The sequence below is a fragment of the Podarcis melisellensis genome (genome assembly GCF_964234715.1).
Source record: "Podarcis melisellensis genome assembly, chromosome: 1".
Lineage (NCBI taxonomy): Eukaryota > Metazoa > Chordata > Lepidosauria > Squamata > Lacertidae > Podarcis > Podarcis melisellensis.
Window position 1 is genome coordinate 84,208,923 of NC_138528.1, and position 20,190 is coordinate 84,229,112.

The 20,190-nt window shown below is 45.2% G+C and overlaps 1 protein-coding gene across 4 annotated transcripts; it reads right to left on the reverse strand.

Annotated features, from left to right (window-relative positions):
• Nucleotides 1-1,135: 1,135 nt before the first annotated feature.
• On the reverse strand, nucleotides 1,136-13,851 carry LOC309357256 (uncharacterized protein). Of its 4 annotated transcripts, none has more exons than XM_081889390.1 (9): nucleotides 13,714-13,851; nucleotides 11,665-11,926; nucleotides 10,588-10,697; nucleotides 9,723-9,773; nucleotides 8,318-8,404; nucleotides 7,335-7,406; nucleotides 5,592-5,685; nucleotides 4,737-4,807; nucleotides 1,136-2,565 (listed from the first exon to the last, which is right to left on the reverse strand). In XM_081889390.1, exons 2-9 carry the CDS (start codon nucleotides 11,736-11,738, stop codon nucleotides 1,205-1,207), a joined length of 1,920 nt encoding a protein of 639 aa, XP_081745516.1. In that variant the 5' UTR covers nucleotides 11,739-11,926; nucleotides 13,714-13,851; the 3' UTR covers nucleotides 1,136-1,204. The 4 variants fall into 4 exon arrangements, with proteins under 4 accessions (XP_081745516.1, XP_081745515.1, XP_081745514.1 ...); XM_081889389.1 differs by having other exon boundaries at nucleotides 8,318-8,407; XM_081889388.1 differs by having other exon boundaries at nucleotides 8,318-8,461.
• Between the last annotated feature and the right edge of the window lie 6,339 nt (nucleotides 13,852-20,190).

A 20,190-nucleotide genomic window follows, 5' to 3' on the forward strand; every position in this document is an offset into this window, starting at 1 on the left:
ATTGTAACAATGTGTGTGTTTTTCTCCTTTTTAACTGCTCAACCAGCTGCTGTGAATTTGTTTAAACAGAGAGAGGGAGAGAGATCCCACATCTTTCACATCACATATAGTCTGACTCTTTGGAATCTCCAAGGCAAAGAGTAGAATCTCAGGCTGAGGCTCCAGCACACAAACAGGGATGGGCTATTTTCTGCTTTTTGAGAGATTTTTCTGTTACCACCTATCAGGTTCTGCACATCTACACCCACAGCAGAATCAAGCAGCAGCCTCAGAGGTGGGAAAGTGGACTGAACCACCTCAGAATGCAGGTCGGGTGCCATTTTTAATGGTTTACCATGTTTGAAAATAAACACCACAGTGCCCTGTATGTAGAAACTAAACTGTTTTATTGATGAGTATGGTTCTAATTCTGTCTGCTTCCTGTTGTCTTCATTTTCTTATTTCAGGAAGCTCCCCCCCCCCCACCTTTAGCTGAAGTAGTACCGCTGCTCAGACACCAGTATCTCAAAGACCACTTCTCCCCATATGAACTGACCTGGACCCTGCACCCTGCACCCTGGACCCTTCTGTGGGAAATCCAGAGGGTGGCAACATGAGAATGGGCAAGTAGTTCAGAGAAAACTCAGAAAATCCCAACCACTGTGTGGTATACCCAACACATAATATAGGATCCATAGTTGTGTTCATGGTACAGAACGTGGTACAGAACCCCTGCTGTTCCAATGTTGGAAACAAAGAGGTGTGCAGGGCATCCAGAGGTTACATCAGTGGTTTTCATCCCATAATAGAACCACAAATTGTTACATTAATCCACCCCCTCTATCCACCCCACCCCCACTTATCTATATTCCAAATCTTTGCTTTCAGTCTTTGACATTAAACAGAAAATGCTTTTAATTTTGAAACAGAAATGGCCTCTAACGCCAGCAAGGTATGCCAGCGAAGTGTCCAATGAGCTGCAGATGTGCTCCATTTACAAACGTTTTTCCAAATTGCAACACTTGGGATTTGCTGGCACACAATCTGGAACATAGCACCACCTGTCGGCAGTAGCTTCCAGGACCTTGCAGGCTAGTCTCTAGCAGCTTCTATGTCCTTGGCTTTTAAATGAAATTACAGCAGAACACAACCTGGAAAAGTTTTCACTTCCACCCTTTATTATGCATCTCTCCAGCTTCCGGGGATTTATAAGGTTCTCCTTGGTCTAGGAGTTATAGGAGCAGCTGGAAGGGGAGGTCAGGGGAGAGGAGAAACTGCCCCTGCCAGGGATCCTATTTACTCTGCCCAGGAGCCTGCTGGAGATATCTGGGAGATGAGGTGTCATTCCCCCTCCTGTCCAGTAGGCTCCTCTTGGGATGTGTGCATGGATTGCTCTGTCGACGCATGGATTCCTGTCCCCTCTGGGCCAGTTGGAATGGTCTACAAATATATGGTTTCCACACAGGAAAGGGTTGCCTCCACTATGCAGCTGCCTCACCCCTCTCTGAGGCGGGTTGTTGATGTTTGGGAGCTGGCTTATACTGCTTGCCCACTTGTCTCCTTCAGAAACGGGCTCTTTGGAAGGCTGGTGCCCTCTGCACAAGAGCTTCCTCGTTCCGTCCAGGAATTTCCTCATGCCTCCCAGAAGCCCTTCCGAGCTCTCCACTGGCTGCTTCCTGGCTCCATTTGGTCCCTGGCCCTGCTCCTCAGAAGGCACAGCTGGCGGAGTACTTCCAGTTGTCACCCTAAGGGAGGCGGGTGATGCTTCATTGAGACCCGAAGACGGCCTGCTTCCAGAAGCCAGCCTGTAGCCAGCAGGTCCTTGAGCATCTTCAGCATCTCCAGAAGATGGATCCAGAGGGTCGTGGGACTCACTGCATCTGGGATGTGAGATGCATTCTCTCTGAGGGTTATTCCAACCCTCAAATTCAGGAGTCGGGGCATCTTTAAGCTGTGATTCATTCTGCTGCGGGGGCCACTCATACACAGGTGAGCACTCGCATTCATACGGAGACTCGTACACCGGGGAGTCCTTGCAGGTATAGTGCGTTTCGTATATTGGAGGGGTATCGTAGCCGTATTGCCATTCATACACAGAAGAGTCGTCGAACCTGTACTGAGACTTTGGTCCAGAGGTCTCATATATGTACGGCGAATCAGATGGAGAGATGTCATCATCGTACTGTGACTCATAAATGGGGGAGTATCCGCAGCTATACCGAGGGTCATATATGGTAGAAAACTCATACGCATTTTGCGACTCGTACACAGGAGAGGCTCCATTTTTCTTCACAGGAGATGAGCACCTGGAAGGCATCTCGTAAGCTGTGTAAGAGCTGCATCCATACTGCGGTTCGTACGTGGAAGACGAAGGATAGGCTGAAGGTACCTCATCTTTCACCACCTCATAGACTGCACATGGGTTCTTCCACCTTTCGTAGGACTCAAATCCCCCAAGAGCCTCATCTTCTTCATCATACCCCGGCCCCAATCCATTTCCATCATTTTCCTTGTATTCTGGGACCGACTCATACTCCGTCTGTATTTCACTGCCCACTGCTTCTATGTTGTTGCTTTCGTTTTCACCTACAATGACCACAGAAACAAAAAACGTTGGGTTATGGAAAGGTCCCAAATAAAGAAGAATGGCAACTTAAGCTGACGGAATATGCACAGCTTGCAGACTTAACATATAGAATAAGAGAACAAGAAGAACATATGGTTAGAGAAGATTGGAAAATGTTTATTGAATATATGGGGGAAATTGTGTACACTTGAAAAGGTTGGCAGCATTAAGATAAATTCAACAGTGTAAATAAGTTTTGATGGATGTAAAAATGGAATACTGAATGGTTTAGTTTATGTAAAATATGCAGGGATTTATGATATGCAGAATGAACCATGGAAAGAGAAGGGAAGTCACTGATATTTTAAGGATGTTTAAATGAGTATTCTAAATTGTAAAACAGAAAATCTAATAAAAATTATATATATATATATATATATATATGTATGTATGTATATATATATATATGTATGTGTAAAAACCCGTTGGGTTATTTCTTTTTAATAAGCAACTCATTTCCCAAGACAAGGTTCAGCACTCCTAATACTTCCACCAACAGAAAGGGCACCGCAGGTGGGGAACAAATTTCCATCCAGACCAGGGATGGTTAGGCTGTAGACCTCCAGGTGTTGTTGGACTACAACTCCCACCATCCATGCTGGCTGGGACTGGGGAAGGTTGAAATCCAACAACCTCTGGAGAGCTACAGGGTAACAACCCCTGAACTAGACAAGCCCCCAGCACTAGGAAGTAAAAGAGCTTGCTTTTTTAATTCATTCATTCCCATATCAAGAAAGAGGCTTACTGATGCTGAGGTACTTAACCAAAGAGTTGGAAGAACTCAGTCATGGTTGGTGAACACTGGAATGGTTTTCAGTCACAGAATTCCAGCACTTGCCCCTATACGATAGTTTTGACATAACTTTTTCATAAGACCAGTATCTACTCTAATGACCCATCATTATCTCTAAGATGAGCCAAGAATGTATCAGACAGCAAGCCACGGCTTTTCCCAACCTGCTGCCCTCCAGTTGTTACTGGACTGCAATTCCCATCAGCTCTAGACAACATAGCCAACAGTCAGAGATTACGGGTGTCATGGGCCAGCCATGCTGCCAGCCAGGATGGGAATGATTCAGAAGTTGGGGTGGACAGAGTTCAGGCAGTGACTTGGGAGAGGGTCTCGCCCCACTGTTTTCAGATGTCATGATAAGGGAGAGGAGCTGGTTGAGTCAGTCCCTACCCCACCTTCTGAGAATGAAGCTACCAGAGTAGCTGAGGAGGTGGCTGGCCAATCAGTGGAGCCAGGTGAAGCAGAGGTGGAGGAAGAGTCAGTGTTGAACTCAGGTCGCATTTCCAAAGATGTGCCATTGTATGCACCTGCATGGACAGCTCCGTCTCCCTATAGGAGCGCATGCTCCCAAGCTCAGTCTTCTTGCTTGGAATGAGAACAGCATGAATGACAGGCGCACACACACTTTAAAAGTAGAGCGGGAGCGTCAGGTCAGTTGCTGGGACGATGCCTGTGCTTATGCCTATCCATGTGTTAGAACAACGTACGGTACTCTGTAGTTTGAGCTAATGCTGCAGGGGTAGGCAACCTAAGGCCCATGGGCCATAAGCGGCCCACGGGCTGCCCCCAAACTGAACTGCCTGCTCAGCGAGTCCCCGCACACTGTGCTAAACCAGAAATCGTGTGCCAGAAATCGTGTCTGAGCATGCTCACATGCTGAAAATTGTGTCTGCGCAGACGCAGATGCTGGGAATCGCGGCCGCACGCATGATCTGGCCCACAGAGGGATCTTCACTGGAGTGAACCAGCCCAGGTGAGGTAAACCTTGCCGACCCCTGGCTGAGACCATGTGCTGATTTAATAAATTAACTTTCAGATTTCCCTGAGCCGAGAGTCTGAGTATTGTTTCGACAATGAACTTTACAGTGCTTAAAGAGTGGTTCACTCCTACCCCTTTACTTATGGAGAGGGGGATGTCTAATCCACATTAGGATTTGTTGGTACAGTGTTAAAAAGTGATAGTTTAATTAACATCAAATACAAAAGTGTAATCTGTAGCCAGGATAAAAAGACTCAGGTCTCATACTTTATTCTGTACCTGCCCGTGAATAACAGGTTGCTTTGGAATAATTCCGAGCTCTATGAACTTTACTGTGGCCCCAAATTGTTTCTTCCTACCTGAAGCCTCAGCAGATTTTATCTCTCTATCATCCTTAGCTTCTACTTGTTCAGAATCTTTATCTGCAGACCTGGAAAATCAACACACTGGAGTTACCCAGTGGAAAGCAAACAGATGGACATCCTTTCCCCATCTACCACAACGATGGCTGCTTTAAAAATCAATCAGTGCCCTTTTTAGATTCTGGACACATCTAGAAAATATGGGGCTATAGCTCATGTCTTCCAGCTACTACCTAGCAGCAGAAGGCATGACACCACCATACTCACGGTTTTCACATCCCTTGCAAGCAGCAGCAGCAAATGAAGTGAGGGGGGAACAGGGGAACTCTGAGCATGATAACATATTGTCACATGTCAGCTTTTACCAGATCCTGGGGGAGACACCTATCGGAAATGCAGATCTGTGGTAGCCATGTATCCCCAGCACAACCCAGCAACCCAGATGCTTAGAAGGTTGAGGTAATTTTCATTTGCTTTAGTATTTTAACTTTTGTATCTTTTCAAGTATGGTTGTGATATAATCAAGCAGTGTACAAACTTTATGAAATAATATTTAAAAAGGATTTAGTTCTGTCCTTCAGATTTGTTCCATAAAAGGATACAACTGTCTGGGTCCTTTTTGGCTTCGGGCCTGCATAACCCTTGGCATCTCATTGCCAGATGCTGGGGAGAGAGGTTCCCTAGGCTTTCTGAGGGCGTCCCTGCTGGGAGTTCCCTGCTGATAGGCTAATGCTTGCTGTGCCCATGCACCTCTGCCTTGAACCACGGCTTAGCTCTGTTGACCAGCAGCTACTAGGCCATCCCACCTCTGCTTCCCCTTGCATTCAGGGACAGCAGAGGCACAACTCATACCTTTTCCTGCTTATTATGTTTCTTAAACTGAAGACTTTGGGATCAAGAGAGAAGAAACATAGTGATCTTTTGGGTCCAAATGTTATTGAAACACCTGCAAAAGAAGACGACAAATTCATTGCTGGGAACTCATGACCAATGCTAGAAGGCAGCTGAGGTTTTCACTACGCTACTGTCCAGTTGCCAGTCATCCCTGCATCCCGTCAGATAGTATCCTCCAAAGGATGGTTATCTCTTTGTCCTTCAGGACAACCCCCTGGCCAAGGCAGTTTGCCTTGTGGACTACAAGTGACCCTAAGAGTGGCTTAGAGTGGTGTCAGGCCTCTGAGAGTCTAGCCTTGATGTTTGAAAGTACTTAAAGGGATGTGCTCTTAGTCACCCAAATCAGAGCTGGAAAAACCCCTTTTATGTTCTTAGTGTATGTTCCTAATCTTCCAGTTTGAACTCTGAAGCTAGTTTCCTCTGCCTATCCAAGACCATGTGGCAATGGAACTCAGTGCAAGCTCACACCTGTAGGGGAAAGTTTACCTGAAAAAGGATCCCAGCACTGCATATTCACACACACACACACTCCACACACAGAGTGGGGACTCACCCAGTCCTCTGCTGCTACTAGGGGACTGGCTAGGAGACCAGAGCACAATGGTCTATCCTATCTACAAGATGATACCTTCCCAATTCTATGTTCAAAAGCTGGCTAGACAGGCAGTTTAATCCTGCTGCAATGCTGGTGATGAGACAGAGTCCTCCTCCACACCACACCCTCCAACATTTCTCCTATGAAAATTGAGACGTCGCATTCCATAATGATAATTTTACTATTTATACCCCACACATCTTACCCAGCCAGCCCCAGCCACTCTGGGCAGCTTCCAACATATATAAAAACATAATAAAGCATTAAACATTTTTTTTAAAAAAAACTTTCCTATATAGGATTGCCTTCAGACAGCTCAGGGGCTGGATAACTCCATACCCTCCAACACTTCTCCAATCAAAATAGAGACATACTAAGGAAAAGCGGGACGTTCTGGGATCAAACCAGAAACAGGGATAGGTTCTCTAAATCAGGGATGTCCCTGGAAAATAGGGACACTTGGAGGGTCTGCCACCCCCGAGGGAGAAGGCTAACAGAGAGGGTGCAGGCCAGGCCACGCAGAACACAGCTGGGTCCACTCTCTGCCCAGAGGCAGCTCTCACTCTACCTAATGATACGGCCATCCCTGGAGAATGGAAACAAGGTTTCTTTAACAATGTAGGCTTTCTGCGCATTTAATCGATGCTACAAAGGGCCCTAATACACACTGGTTGAAAAGCGGAGGAGTGGAAAACATTGGGGAGAGGGGGAACCTGCTACCCTACCCCTTGCAATCACCTGTGACTGAAAAACTGGCCCACGATATGGCTAAGCATAAATTTGAAAATAGATTTCCTCCTCCCTTGTTGAGATTCAGCGTTCTGTCCACTGTGCCATACTGACTAGCAGAAGCAGCAAGTGAAAAGGTTCAGAGCTCAACTGGAGAAAACTGGAGAGCCAGAATAGCTACTAGAGAAATGGAGGTCAGCCCCCACAACAAGGAAAGGTTTGGAGGGAAGGGGGAAGGAAGGACTCCTAACATCTCCCATAACAGAAGGAGAAAAGCTGAGAGGAGGTTACAGCCGACAGATCAGAAGGCAGAAGAATGGCAGAAGCATTCCAGGTTAGACAGAGGGATTCACATTTAAAGGCTGGTAACATCCTACCTGAGTCTTCTGAAATGGAGATGGAAAATAAGGGGCCTCGTAAGTACCATGGGACGTCTTCCTCCTTTTTGGCTGAGAAAGCAGAAGAGTGGGGATAAAATTCAACTCATGGCCGCAGCATGTGGCTTTATGCGCAAACTTAAGTCATTGCAATCCTGGAGTTGCTTCCTCTTTTATCGCAACCTCCACCACCACTCACTGCTGTTCTATCTGTTTGGAATCATCTCCCCTTTATTATCTACTTCTCTGTCAAATTCCTCTTTGGGGCCTTTTTAGGTGTTTAAAAACTGACCTTTGTAAACAGCTACATCCATCGTCTCGGATTTGAGTGTTACAGTGGAGGGATGCTCAGACTTTAAATACATGGAATTCTGTTACTGCTACTATGAAATAAAATAATAATAACAGAAATGAAATGCAACTCCTGCTACTTCTGCCAGCCACAATGACTTCTGCTACTGCAAAATAGTAGCAACCACAGTGACAATAATGACAAAATTGTTTTGGTTTCCCAAACAAATGGCTGCTAGTAGTTGCAGAATCTACCAACGAAATTTGGTTGTTTTTTGAAGTCTAATTTTCCACTAAGCTATGGTCCACGTTCAGCCTGGTAGAACTCCAGTGGGTGAGTAGATCTCCTGTCAATGGGAACCACAATAAAACTGCAAACACTAAAGCAGGCCCTCCAGATGTTTTGGGTCTACAATTTCCATCATCCCTGACTACTGGTCCTGTCAGCTAGGGATGATGGGAGTTGTAGTCCCAAAACAGCTGGAAGGCTGAGTTTGGGGATGCCTGCACTAAAGGACAGAGTTCACAGTTTTACAGACAGATACCCAAGAGGAAAGGGTGGAGTGAGGCCAAGGGATCCTGAAATTCTTTATTCCTGGGGACTGTGGCCTTTATCTCAACATAACAACCCTTCAGTAACAAAGTCTAAATCTTAGCTATCAAAACACAATCCAGATAAGTATGACGCTTACCAGCATAAGAGTCTGAGCTGCCAAACATCTCTCGGAAAACCTCCCAGGGGCTGCGGAAGGTGAATTTCAAATCGTCTCCTTCAGGAACTGCTAGGGTAGTAACATGATTTGCAAACACATCACTGAAGTCCCGGGATGCTCTCACTGTATAATTTTTATGAAGAAAAAAAGGAGAAGCCCCTTCCCTTTCTGGAGCAGAGCCGTGTAGCCAGGATGAGTAGTCCGTGACTGGCTCTACTTTGTGAAACACCCATGGAAACCCACCTCTCCACTCAGCACAAGGGATTCTGTGTGAGCTGGTCACAACTGATAGGAGTTTTAATACAAGACATCCAGAGGGGAGGGGTCTCCTGTGGGCTCCAGTTCTGGGTTCAAAATAAAATGCCATATGTCCTATATGTGAGGTTTGTGGGCCTTAGAAGAAAGATGTATGAAGTAGTAGAGAAAGTGTTGTGTATTTAGTGGTCTGTATTTGTCTGAGCATGAGTCTGGACTAAGGAGTCTGAGCCCCTGTGTTCTGATTCGATACATGATAGCCAATCACAGAACATTTCAGGATTTGGGCCTCTGTCATTGGCCCTTAAACTCTGACTTATGATTCGCAGCTTGGAAGTTTAGACAGCCAATCACATTGGGAGTGGGAGTGGCCTAGGCCTTCAGCAATGTATATAAGCAGTTGCTTTGCGCCTGTTGTCCCATTCTGTTAGTTCAATAAAGGTTCTTGCTGTTATCACTGTGTCTTGCCTTGTGGGAACCCACCTACACTTCAGAAAGAATATTGTTACAAAAGTTGGATGGCCTACCCCTCTCTCTGCCAAGTGGTGGCAAAAGCCCATAGGGTCCCAGGCACACACACAGGGTCTGTGTCCCTTTGGAGAATGGAAGACATGGGGGAGACTGTCGTGCTTTAAGAAATATGGCTTATTCACCTATTTATACCTTCATTCTGCATGGAAGAAATGCAGATCTTACAGCGTATGGACTTCCAGAGGCAGCAGCACAAGCAACATTCAGGCTGCTTCCCTCAAAAATAGATACCAGATCTTCTTCTTCCTTTTCTCTCCCGGAAACCCGTTGCTTGAAAAATCCCTTTTCCTGTCCCCTCAAACATACACCCCATCACCTTGGTAACATCTCACCTTCCAGGCTAAAGGATTCCTCTCAGCGCTTTGTGTCACTCTTCACTAAGCCAGCCAGACTGCTTTGCAGAAGGCAGCCTAGGAATTCCTCTGCAGCTTGCATTCTCCTTTCTTACCACAAATAACCAAAACCATAGCATGTGTTGATTTCTAGGGTTGACCCTAATCTATAACATGGGTTCGAAATAAGATGCCAGACAAATCTTAGCCTATGTGTGAGGTTCATGGGCCTTAGAAGAAATAGTAGGAAAGAATATGTTTCTTACCTGCCACTGTGATTCCATCTCCATAGCAGTCATAACGTTCACGCTTGGCCTCTGAAGAAAGGAAGGAGGACCAAGTTGGCAAGTTCACAAGTAAAATGGTAATCTTTGCACCCTCTAGAAGCTATACTCTGGCTCTGCACTATAGATTATGAAACCTGGCTTCTGCAGGTAACAATGTTGGCTCCAGGTTTGGGGAGACCCTGAGTAGCCTCGTCTCTTTCTTATCATTGTTACTGCTGCTTCTTGACTTGTTAGGTGAATCCTGCCTTGCAGTTTGTTAAGGGTGCTGGGAATTTTAGCTCAGCTGGGGAGTAAACTACAGTTCCCATGCTCTTTTGGGGGGCAGGGAACTATGTGCTTTGAATGTGCTCTGCCCAATTTGCACCACTGCCACAGATGGAGGGAACAAGGCTGCTGCTCTTTCTCTTTGCTCCTGTCCTCGCTCACTTGGTTTGGGCAAGTGAGCAGGCAATGACAGCCAAGAGAATTAGCAGGAGTTGGATTAAGGGCCTCCCGGGGTTAGGAGTGGGAGCCCCTGATAGGATGTGGACCTTGGCAGATGCCTGGCAGTGCCAATCCCTGATGACAAACCTGCCAGGCAATAATTTTCCATAGTTTACCAAAAAGGCCTCTCCCCATAATCCGTGTCTATTGCTATCAACTCCCTGGTCTAGACGTGTAATCGAAAATAAAGGGGGGAATTCCAGAGAGACAGCCGTCACAACCTCTGATTCTTTAATGAAGTGACTTCAGCTAACAAGGGCTGTGAAAATCAGTGTCCCAAAGTCCAGGGAGACATAAGCCTATGGGATCCCAAATGATCTGAGAGTGAGTCGGTGGCAGAAAGATGAACTTGGTTGCTTACTGTCTGACAACACTTCATAAGCTTCTGTAACTTCTTTGAATTTCTGCTCAGCATAATTCTTCCTATCTGGATTTTTATCCGGGTGCCACTGTAGGGCTTTCTTTCTGTACCTGCACAGACCCAGGAGAGAAAGGGAAAGCAGTATTTGAGCGTCACAGCACCTTCTGCAACAATAAACCGCCTTCATTGCAAATCCCAGTTGAGAACGTAAAAAGAGCCCAAACACCTATGTAGTCCTGATTTCTGTTCTTACAGTGAACAACCAGATGCCCATGCAGGACTGGCACAAGAATTTGGGGGTCCTTGGCATGGTGCCACTTATGCCCCACCCACCTATACACAAAGACCACCACGTCAGCCAGGCCCAGCCCAGCTGCCACCACTAGCACATACTTTTTCTGCCACGGCTGCTATTTTGGTGCTCTCCACTGGGCCACCAGGCACTGACCATTGTCTTAAGTCCCCCAAAATCAAATGCCTCAATCCATAAAGCTATGGAATCTACAGATGGTGGACAGTCACCATGAAGGTAAGTTGAGTTTAGTAGGGTCTTTCTTGTTCTTGCTCTAAAGCACTGCTGCTTGTCTACCACTGAAACATGTCTGGTGGCCTAGTGGGGAACAGTCCATGATACAATTGCCAAAGCACCATTTTCTACATTAAAGAAAATACACTATCACATAACCTCTGACATCCCACTGAACAAAATCAGGGTGCTTGTTCGTTTGGTTCCGAGCTCTCACGGGAGCCAGGTGATTCTCACAAGCACGCGAGACCAAAAAACAAGCATATTTTGGTTTGGTGCTCTGGCACAAGCCAGCTGACTCACACAAGAGTGGCAGATGGAAAAACAGGACATTTCGGTATCTGGTCAGAAGCTGGGATGTAATTCTGTAATTCCAGGATGCCCCACCTAAAATGGGACAGTTGAGGGGCATGCTGTCATGTATTAAATGTTATGTGACGTGTCAATTGAACTGGCATCAGGAATCTTTTTTTCCTGCCTCACACATGGCTTGAGTTGCGAACAAAAATCTCGAGAGGGAAGAACGCTGAGAATTCAAGAGAAAGACTTACGCCTTTTTAATATCATTGTCAGAGGCATCCCGGGGAATCTCTAACAGCTTATAATAGTCTGGCACGGCATCCATTCGCCTGTCCTGTGCAGAAACCAGTAGCAGAGAAACGGGGAAAGAGCGGCTGCAAGGGGAACAATGTCTCTGGAAGCACCGAAGGCGTCCACACAACTTGAGCTGCTTCTAGGGCTGACCATGGCCGCACTCTTGGCTGCACTGCTCCTTACAGCACAGCAGGAGGTGGGTGCTGTGGGCAAAGGGCCCTGCAGGCGGAGAGGAAACAGAATGAGGCGCCGCAAAATCTATCCATCCCACAAGAACTTCCCACTGCATGCACACAAAGGGAGAATGAACAAGGTGATGATGATCTGCCTCCCAGGAGGTAAAAGTGTGTTTGTGTGTGTGTGTGTGTGTGTGTGTGTGTGTGTATCTTGACTCAGAATTTCACCAGTTTGCTTCTCCATTTGAAGAATCCACTTCTCCACTTTCAGCTCCTATTTATTAGAAAAGCAGTGCACACACATGCCTTTTTGAATTGCTCTAATGAAGGGGTACAAAAGGCCTTCTTGGCCAACCTTCCCTCTCAAAGACAGGGTTTGTCCAACCGCCAGACCCCAACTGACCAAGCAACACAAACTAGATGCCAATGCCACCCCAATAAATAAGTCAAGAACATGTCCAAGGGAAGGGCATGGCCAGAATGATAGTACATCAGGGACTATGTGTCAGAATTGTTTATCTGTGAATAGGATCCTCATTTTCTCTTGGGTCCTGTTCACGTAGCTGTCCCGGCATTGACCATAAATGGGCCATGCATATGCACTTACAAGTTTGCGTCATCCTATGATGTTTGTAGAGTTATCCTGTGAGTGTCAAATGTTATCTCACTCAGAAGAGGACCTGTAGTGTCTATTTAGTTCTGGGCATTTCTGTTGCTTTATTTTTTATTTGCTCACTAGCATGATTACATAAATAGACTGACTACCACACAGAACAAATAGCAAACTTGATAAAATGGCAGGAACCACCAAATTGTCCCTAGCACAGGGGAAAGAATGAACGCCAAGTCTGTGGTGCGCTTAGGTCTCATGGAGGAACAACAGCATCCCAAACTTATCTCAGTACCGATCGGAGGATCTACCAGGAAATGTTGGGTTTTATTCTAGTTTTAACTTAAGTTTGGGTTCTTCTTAGGCTCCAGTAGGGCAGGATCAGTGGAGGAGCTACACAGTGAATGAAACTGTAGGATGGAAGGCTTTCCAGAATGGAACAAGTTATAGTGTAAGACAATGAGGTCACCACCTAAGCAGGCATGTCAGTGTGTGGATGGGTGACTGCCTGGGAACCTCATGTATGTTATATGACAGAATCATAGAATTATTGGAATAGACCCCAAGGGTCATCTAGTCCAACCCATCTAGTATCTCAACTAAAGCATCCATGACAGATGACCATTCAACTTCTGTTTAAAAAGGAAGGAGAGTCTACAACCTCCCGTGGGTTTATATTGACCTTTTGAGACTTTAAAACCTCCATTTCAGAGACCAAGGTAGGACTTTTCTTGTGCACAGCTAGTAGGCCTGGCCCATGTCAGGACATCTTCTTCTAGCTGTTAAGGCTTCCTGTGTCCATAAAGACCCATTGTTTTAACAATCCCTCTGACCTCAAGTTCTCCTGTCTCCTTGTGCCAGCTTTTCACACACACACCCTTTCCGCCCCCCTACATGGATATCCACAGGGGAATAAAATGGGGTGAGGGCAAAGTAAAATACTCCATACATATACATATGCAAATGCCTATCTAAAAGATGGGAGCAGGGAAATTTCTCACAAATGAGAATACAGTAGTGCCTGTACATTTTACCTCTTCTCTCAGTTTCTACAAATGATGGAAATATATCCTTTTTTTTAAAAAAGGAATGCTAGTAATTGGCGGGTTGTGGTTCATTGGGGGTTGGGGGCTGCCCCCTTGTCCCCTCCCATGGCAGCCATGTTTCCATAGGGTTCATTTCCTGCTCCCCTTCGTCATTCGATACTAGGCTAAACATACCTTAGTTTATCCAGAGGTTGCCCGTGTTCTTTGTTCCACCTGATGGTGAGCTGGGCACTTGATGTCTTGGGGGAGGCAAGAGCTTACCATCACCCCAAACCTGCTCCCTCCTCCCCTGCTGATCAACAACTTCAGTAGCCAATGGGAAGTTGGGGGTTATTGTGACATCAGAGCTTTATGCTTTCCTTAAGGATGTGGGCTGGGGGAGGGAATCTACAAAAGGTCACACTTTTGGGAACATGTGAGTTCATTCCCAGTTCTTGCTCCTTCACCATCCCAGTCTCACCTTTGACCCTTTCGCTGTGGCAATCCATCAGTGTTTGCTAGCGCTTCTGGTTCATAAATGCTTCTCTGGAGTTTGTAAAAAATGTGTTCGGATCATTACAATAAGAGAACTTTTTCTGCAAAGTTGCCTTGATGTGGGGCTTCAGGGTTTCCTAGATAGAGGAACTGATCCTTAAATTGTAGCCCTATGAGGTAAGATTACCAGACGTCCCTGTTTCCCGGAGACAGTCCCCGGATTTACAAATCAGTCCCCTAACAAAATCCAACCCCTTCAACTGAAATTGAAAAGTGTCCCCGGATTCATTGAAAAAGAATCTGGTAACCTTACTATGAGGGGAATAGGGAACTGCTAATAACTCTCAGCAGTCTTAAAGTACAATTCCCAGGATTCTTTGGGGGAAGTCATAACTTAAAGTTGGGTCATAGTGCCTTAAAACTATAGTGCAGATGTGACCAAACTCAGATGCAGGAGATATGGGGCCAAAGGGAAGGAAAAGGGGAAGTGGGCTGTCTATGGTTAGTGCATATAAACTTGCTGAAGAAGGCAGAGAAAAGTGGTAGTTTTCTGTAGCCTTAGTGAGAACTTGGGAATTACCCAAACTATGCCTGAGAGGCTCAGTGACAGTATCCTCTTCCAGTAGGCATTGCTTCTTATGGCATCCATAACCAAGCTTCCTGACTCACACAGAGCCTTGGAGGCTGATGGCAATCAGGGAATCTGCGTAAGCTTGCTGGCTTTCTGGTCATTGACCGTATTAAAGATATTTGATTTGATAAGCTTTGCTGGATCAGATCTTTATTTGAAATGAGGGTGTGAGTAGCGCAGCACCACCTTGAAATGTCGAGGAATTTTGTCACATAGCAACTATTCTCCCAAGTTATGTCAGAAACAAAAAGACAATTCTGCCCCGCTGCCTCTCTTGGTAGCTCAAACACAGCCATTTGGGTTTCCTAACAGCAGAGAAATGAATTCCACAGAAACCCATTAGATTTCTTTGTGATTCTGAAGGGATCTTGCAGAATCGGTGAATTTATTCCTTACCACAAAGTGTCTTCAGCCCTATTTGGTTTGCATCTGTATAAACTGTAAGAACAAAGTACTTCAGACGGCAATCCTACACACTGAGCAGAGATGGGGGAAATGGTGGTTCGCTAGCTGTTCTTAGACTACAGTTCCCATCATCCCTGGCCATTGGCTATGCTGGCTAGGGCTCATGGGATTTGGAGTCCCATAATTTATTGAGTGCAAGGAGGGCACAGGTTCCCCGGTCCTTCACTGGAGAGCCAGTCTCATAGACTAACTTAGGATTGTGTCATGGGGCTTTTCTACAACATTTACATGGGTTTTAACGGTCAGGGCTTCTCCCTGTAAATTTTGGTTTGGTGAAGCTGCTGACAATTATATTAGCCAATTATGTAGCAGTATTTGTGGGATGTAAAACACAGGAGCAGTCAATGACAACATTCCTAGAGTGTACATGTTAGAACATGGGGAGGGATGTCTGTCCAGCAAGCAGGTAAACTTCCTGGGGACGGACTTCCTCCGCATGTGACCAGAGGTGGGTGTGGCCTCACCTGTGCAGGTAATGATAAAAGCACAGGGCAGGCAGCCATCTCTCTCTCTTGCCTCTTGCTCTCTTGCCTCTTGCCTCTCTCTTGCCTCTCTCTGCCATCTTCCTTCCATGAGGAACATCTAAGGATGCTCTCTTGGCTCCCAGCCAAGAGAGGAGATAAGGACTATCTTGCTACAAGATAGATTCTAAATGTATTTTACCTTTTTAAGTCTGTGTGCCTTCTGGGATCATATTGTGAACAGAACGTGAGTAAACTCTTTTATACTTTTATAAAGACTGTGTAGTGTCTTGTATTTTAAGAGGGATCAAAGGGGAAATTACCAGAGTAATTATTATAGAGGTTCTAGCGAACCTGTGCACACGTTACCGTTGCGAACTAAAAGGGGAATGTTTATAAACTCTGCTGATATTTTGGGAACTTGTTAGCACAAGTTGGATTAGGATATAATCTTACAATATATCCTCTCCTGCACCCCTGAACATTCCCACAAAGGGTTAGTGGCCCCAGTATTGCATATTTCTGCGTATTTTTGAAGGATTGCTTTGGATTGTGATTTTGAGTTGAGTAGTATTTTTCTGAGTTAACTTCCTGGTAAGCACATGGTCCTTTGTTCCATTGTGCAGTGGGGATTAAGCAACCCCCCCCCTTCCCTCAGAGTTCACAGTGACCCAAGGCAGTGAAGAATTATTTTGAGATTTTTGAGATTTTGATTTTAAAATTTTGAGAAATTTTGAAATTTTGAAGAATTTTCAAATTTTTGGATTTTAAGATGGCTAGAGCAGCTTTTGATACTGATGCAAAGCTAGGAATGCCTGTGCTGAATGAACACAATTTCATACACTGGAAGCAGCGCTTGATAGCATGTTTAGATTATAAGCACATTTTGGAAGCTTTAAAGCCTCAGCCTACAGGATCGTCTGAGGAGGATTTAGCCAAGATAAGTGCTTGGAAACGCATGAACAGCGAAGCTAGACACATAATTTTGAGTGGACTTCGCGATGAGCAGCTATCATTAATAAATAGTACAGACGATGCATCTCAAATCTTAAGAGATATTGAGCGCGTGTATGGAGAATCTAGCATAAACTGCTTCAGAAACTTGGTGTGTAAATTAACCAGATTGAGGATGAATTCAAAAGAGGAATTCACAGAGCACATCAACAAGTTTACTGAGATTATTCAAAGAATTGATCTGACTCCCAAAGCTTTTGATGAAGATACAAAGATAGCATTTTTGTTATCATCACTTGGACCACGCTTTAGCGCATTTGTAAGTTTGATGGATCATAGACAAGGTCTGACTTTTAAAGACTTGATTGGTTATTTAAAAGAAGAATGCAGAGATAGAGCTGAATCTCCAGTGAGAAATGCTAGAAGCAAAGACAGTAGTTATGCATCTAGGCAATTTACAAAGTCGAAAGAGATGCCTAAGAAAGTGATTTGTTTCAATTGTAACAAAGAAGGACACATTGCAAAGAATTGCAGGGCTCCTAAAGCAAAGAAACCCCACCCCTTTCAGCCAAAAGGAGAAAAGAAGGGGAAATGTGAATGCACATGGCTACTGCAAGAAAGGAATTTAACAGTCCAGAATCGTGAGAATAGACGTAATAAATGGATTTTAGATTCAGGTGCCAGTTCACATTTTTCATATAAAAAGGACTATTTTAATGAGATAAATGATGAAGAAGGATCTGAAATTGAGATTGCAGATGGCAACATTGTTAAAGCAAAAGGTGCAGGTTCCATGAGTCTGAAATGCAATATAAACAATGAATGCATTGAGAACAGAATCTCTAGAGTTTTGTATGTTCCAGAGCTGAGCTGCAATTTAATTAGCGTGTCCACTTTGGACAAGAAAGGTTTCCAGATCACATTTGGAAATGGAGAATGTAAAGTGACTAGAAATGGCAAAGTGTTTGCTCAAGCAAAGCTAATCAATGGTGTATATGAGCTTGATCTTTCAGAGAATCAGTCTGCAAAAGTGGCACATTCCAGCCAGAAGGATGAAGCAGATCTGGACCTATGGCACAGAAGGCTTGGACATAGAGACACCAACGTCATTCTGGATCTACAGAAAAGAGATCTTGTAAGAGGTTTGCAGGTAAAGCAGAGCAACAAAGCTCCAGCAAAATGCATAAGCTGTATTACTGAGAAGGCTGTAAAACCTTCATTTCCACGTTGTGCAGAACAAAGAAGCAACAAAGTGCTTGACATAGTGCACACTGACATATGTGGACCCATGAATGTTCCCTCACTGGGAAAGAATAGATATATTTTAATATTTCTGGATGACTTTTCAAGATTTTGTGTTGTATATTTCCTCAAAGAGAAGAGTGAGACAGTGGACAAGCTCCAGGAATACATTGCCATGGTCAAGAATAAATTCCAAAGAGCTCCAGCTGTGCTAATGAGTGACAATGGAGGTGAGTACTGCTCAAATGAAACGCAGGCTCTCCTGGCCAAGGAAGGAATTGCACACGTAACCACAATTCCTTACACTCCACAGCAGAATGCCATAGCTGAGAGAAAGTTTAGGTCCATTATGGACATGACAAGGTGCATGCTAAAGGATGCATGTTTGCCACAGAAGCTGTGGGCCGAAGGAGTGTACACGTCGGTCTATTTGCAGAATAGACTGCCAACTAAAGGTGCAGAGCGCACACCATTTGAACTTTGGCATGGGAAAGCTCCCAATCTTTCGCACATACGTGTGTTTGGAAGTCCGTGTTACTTCCACGTGCCCAAAGAACACAGACACAAGCTTGACTCCAGGGCAAAAGCAGGTATCCTTGTGGGATATGCCTCTGGAGGCAAAGGATACAGAATTATGGACTTACAAACTGGTAAGACAAATGCATACCATGCGGTTTATTTTGATGAATATGGAAAAGTAGACACTAAGAACACTGTTGTGGATTCTTCAGATGAGTCAGAAAGGACTCAAGAGTTTGTATATTTCCCTTTTGAGACCCCACAAAGTAATAATCTGCCTTCGAGTGTTACAGCGCCCCCTACAGGCAACACACTAGAAGACGCAGAGGACCAGAACCCTGGCGGCACCAGAGACGAAGATGAGGACTCAGATGGGGACATGCCTGCGTTGGAGGAGGATGAGGAAGCTGATGCGGTTGCAGAACCAGAGGTCAGACGCTCGTCCAGAACCAACAAAGGTGTCCCACCATTACGGTTGTCCTACTTTGCAGGGTCGGCGTTTCCACAGGAACCTTCCACTTGGGAAGAGATACAGGAGATGCCAGCTGCAGAAGCCAGTCTCTGGAGGAAGGCCGCGCAGGAGGAGATGGATGCACTGCATCAGAACAAGACCTGGACACTCACTGAGCTGCCTCCCGGTAAGAAGGCCATTGGCAGTAAATGGGTTTTCAAGGTTAAGAAGGGGTCAGAAGGAGAAGTGCAGCGCTACAAAGCTAGACTTGTAGCACAGGGATTTTCACAGCGTTTTGGTGAAGACTATGATGAAGTTTTTGCACCAACCGTGAGGTACAGCAGTGTAAGAATGCTTTTAAGCATTGCAGCCTCCAAGAAAATGAGAGTGAAACACATAGACATTGCTACCGCTTTTCTACATGGGCAGATTTCAGAAGAAATTTATATGAAACAGCCCAAAGGTTTTGTGAAACCACATGAGGCGCATTTAGTGTGCAAACTCCAGAAAGGACTTTATGGACTTAAACAGGCTGCTAGAGCCTGGAACCAGAAGTTGCATAAAATGCTGACGCAACTTGGGTACAAGCAAGGCGACGCTGACAAGTGCTTGTACAGTAAGTCAAATAATGGACAATTCTCATATATTCTAGCATTTGTTGATGACCTGATTATTGCCACAGCAAGTGAGAAAGACTATACACAGATAGTAAAACACCTTAGCAAAGAGGTGGAGGTCAAGGAGCTAGGAGATGTCCAGTACTACCTCGGGATCCAGGTGGAAAGAGAAGAGGATGGTTCATTTCTTCTCAGCCAAAGACAGAAGATCCACGAGCTAATTGAGCACATGCAGATGCAAGACGCACATCCAGTTGCTACACCGATGGCTACTGACTTCCTGAAGAATCAGCAGGATTCGAAGCAGTTGCCAGACAACAATGACTACAGGTCGGCGATTGGTAAACTTTTGTATTTAGTTACCACATGTAGACCTGACTTAGCTAATGCTGTGGGGATTCTTAGCAGAAAAGTGAATTCTCCCACTGAGCATGATTGGGCAGGTGTAAAGAGGGTGGTGCGATATTTGAAGGGTACCATGAATTGTAAATTAAGGTTACCAGCCGTCAGAGACCCTAAGTTGGTTGGGTATACTGATGCGGATTGGGCTGGGGATAATGCTGATTATAAATCAACAAGTGGTCATGTTTTCATGTTTGGTGATGGACCTGTTGCATGGGGCAGTTATAAACAGAGCTGTGTAGCATTATCTTCCACAGAATCAGAATACGTTGCAGCAACAGAAGCCTGCAGAGAGATCGCCTGGCTTGATCAACTCATAAAGGACTTTGGGTTGGTGAGAAAAGGGCCTGTCAGCTTGCTGGAGGACAATCAAAGTTGCCTGAAGCTGACACAGAGTGAGAAGTTCCTGGCCAGAACAAAACACATTGGGGTTAA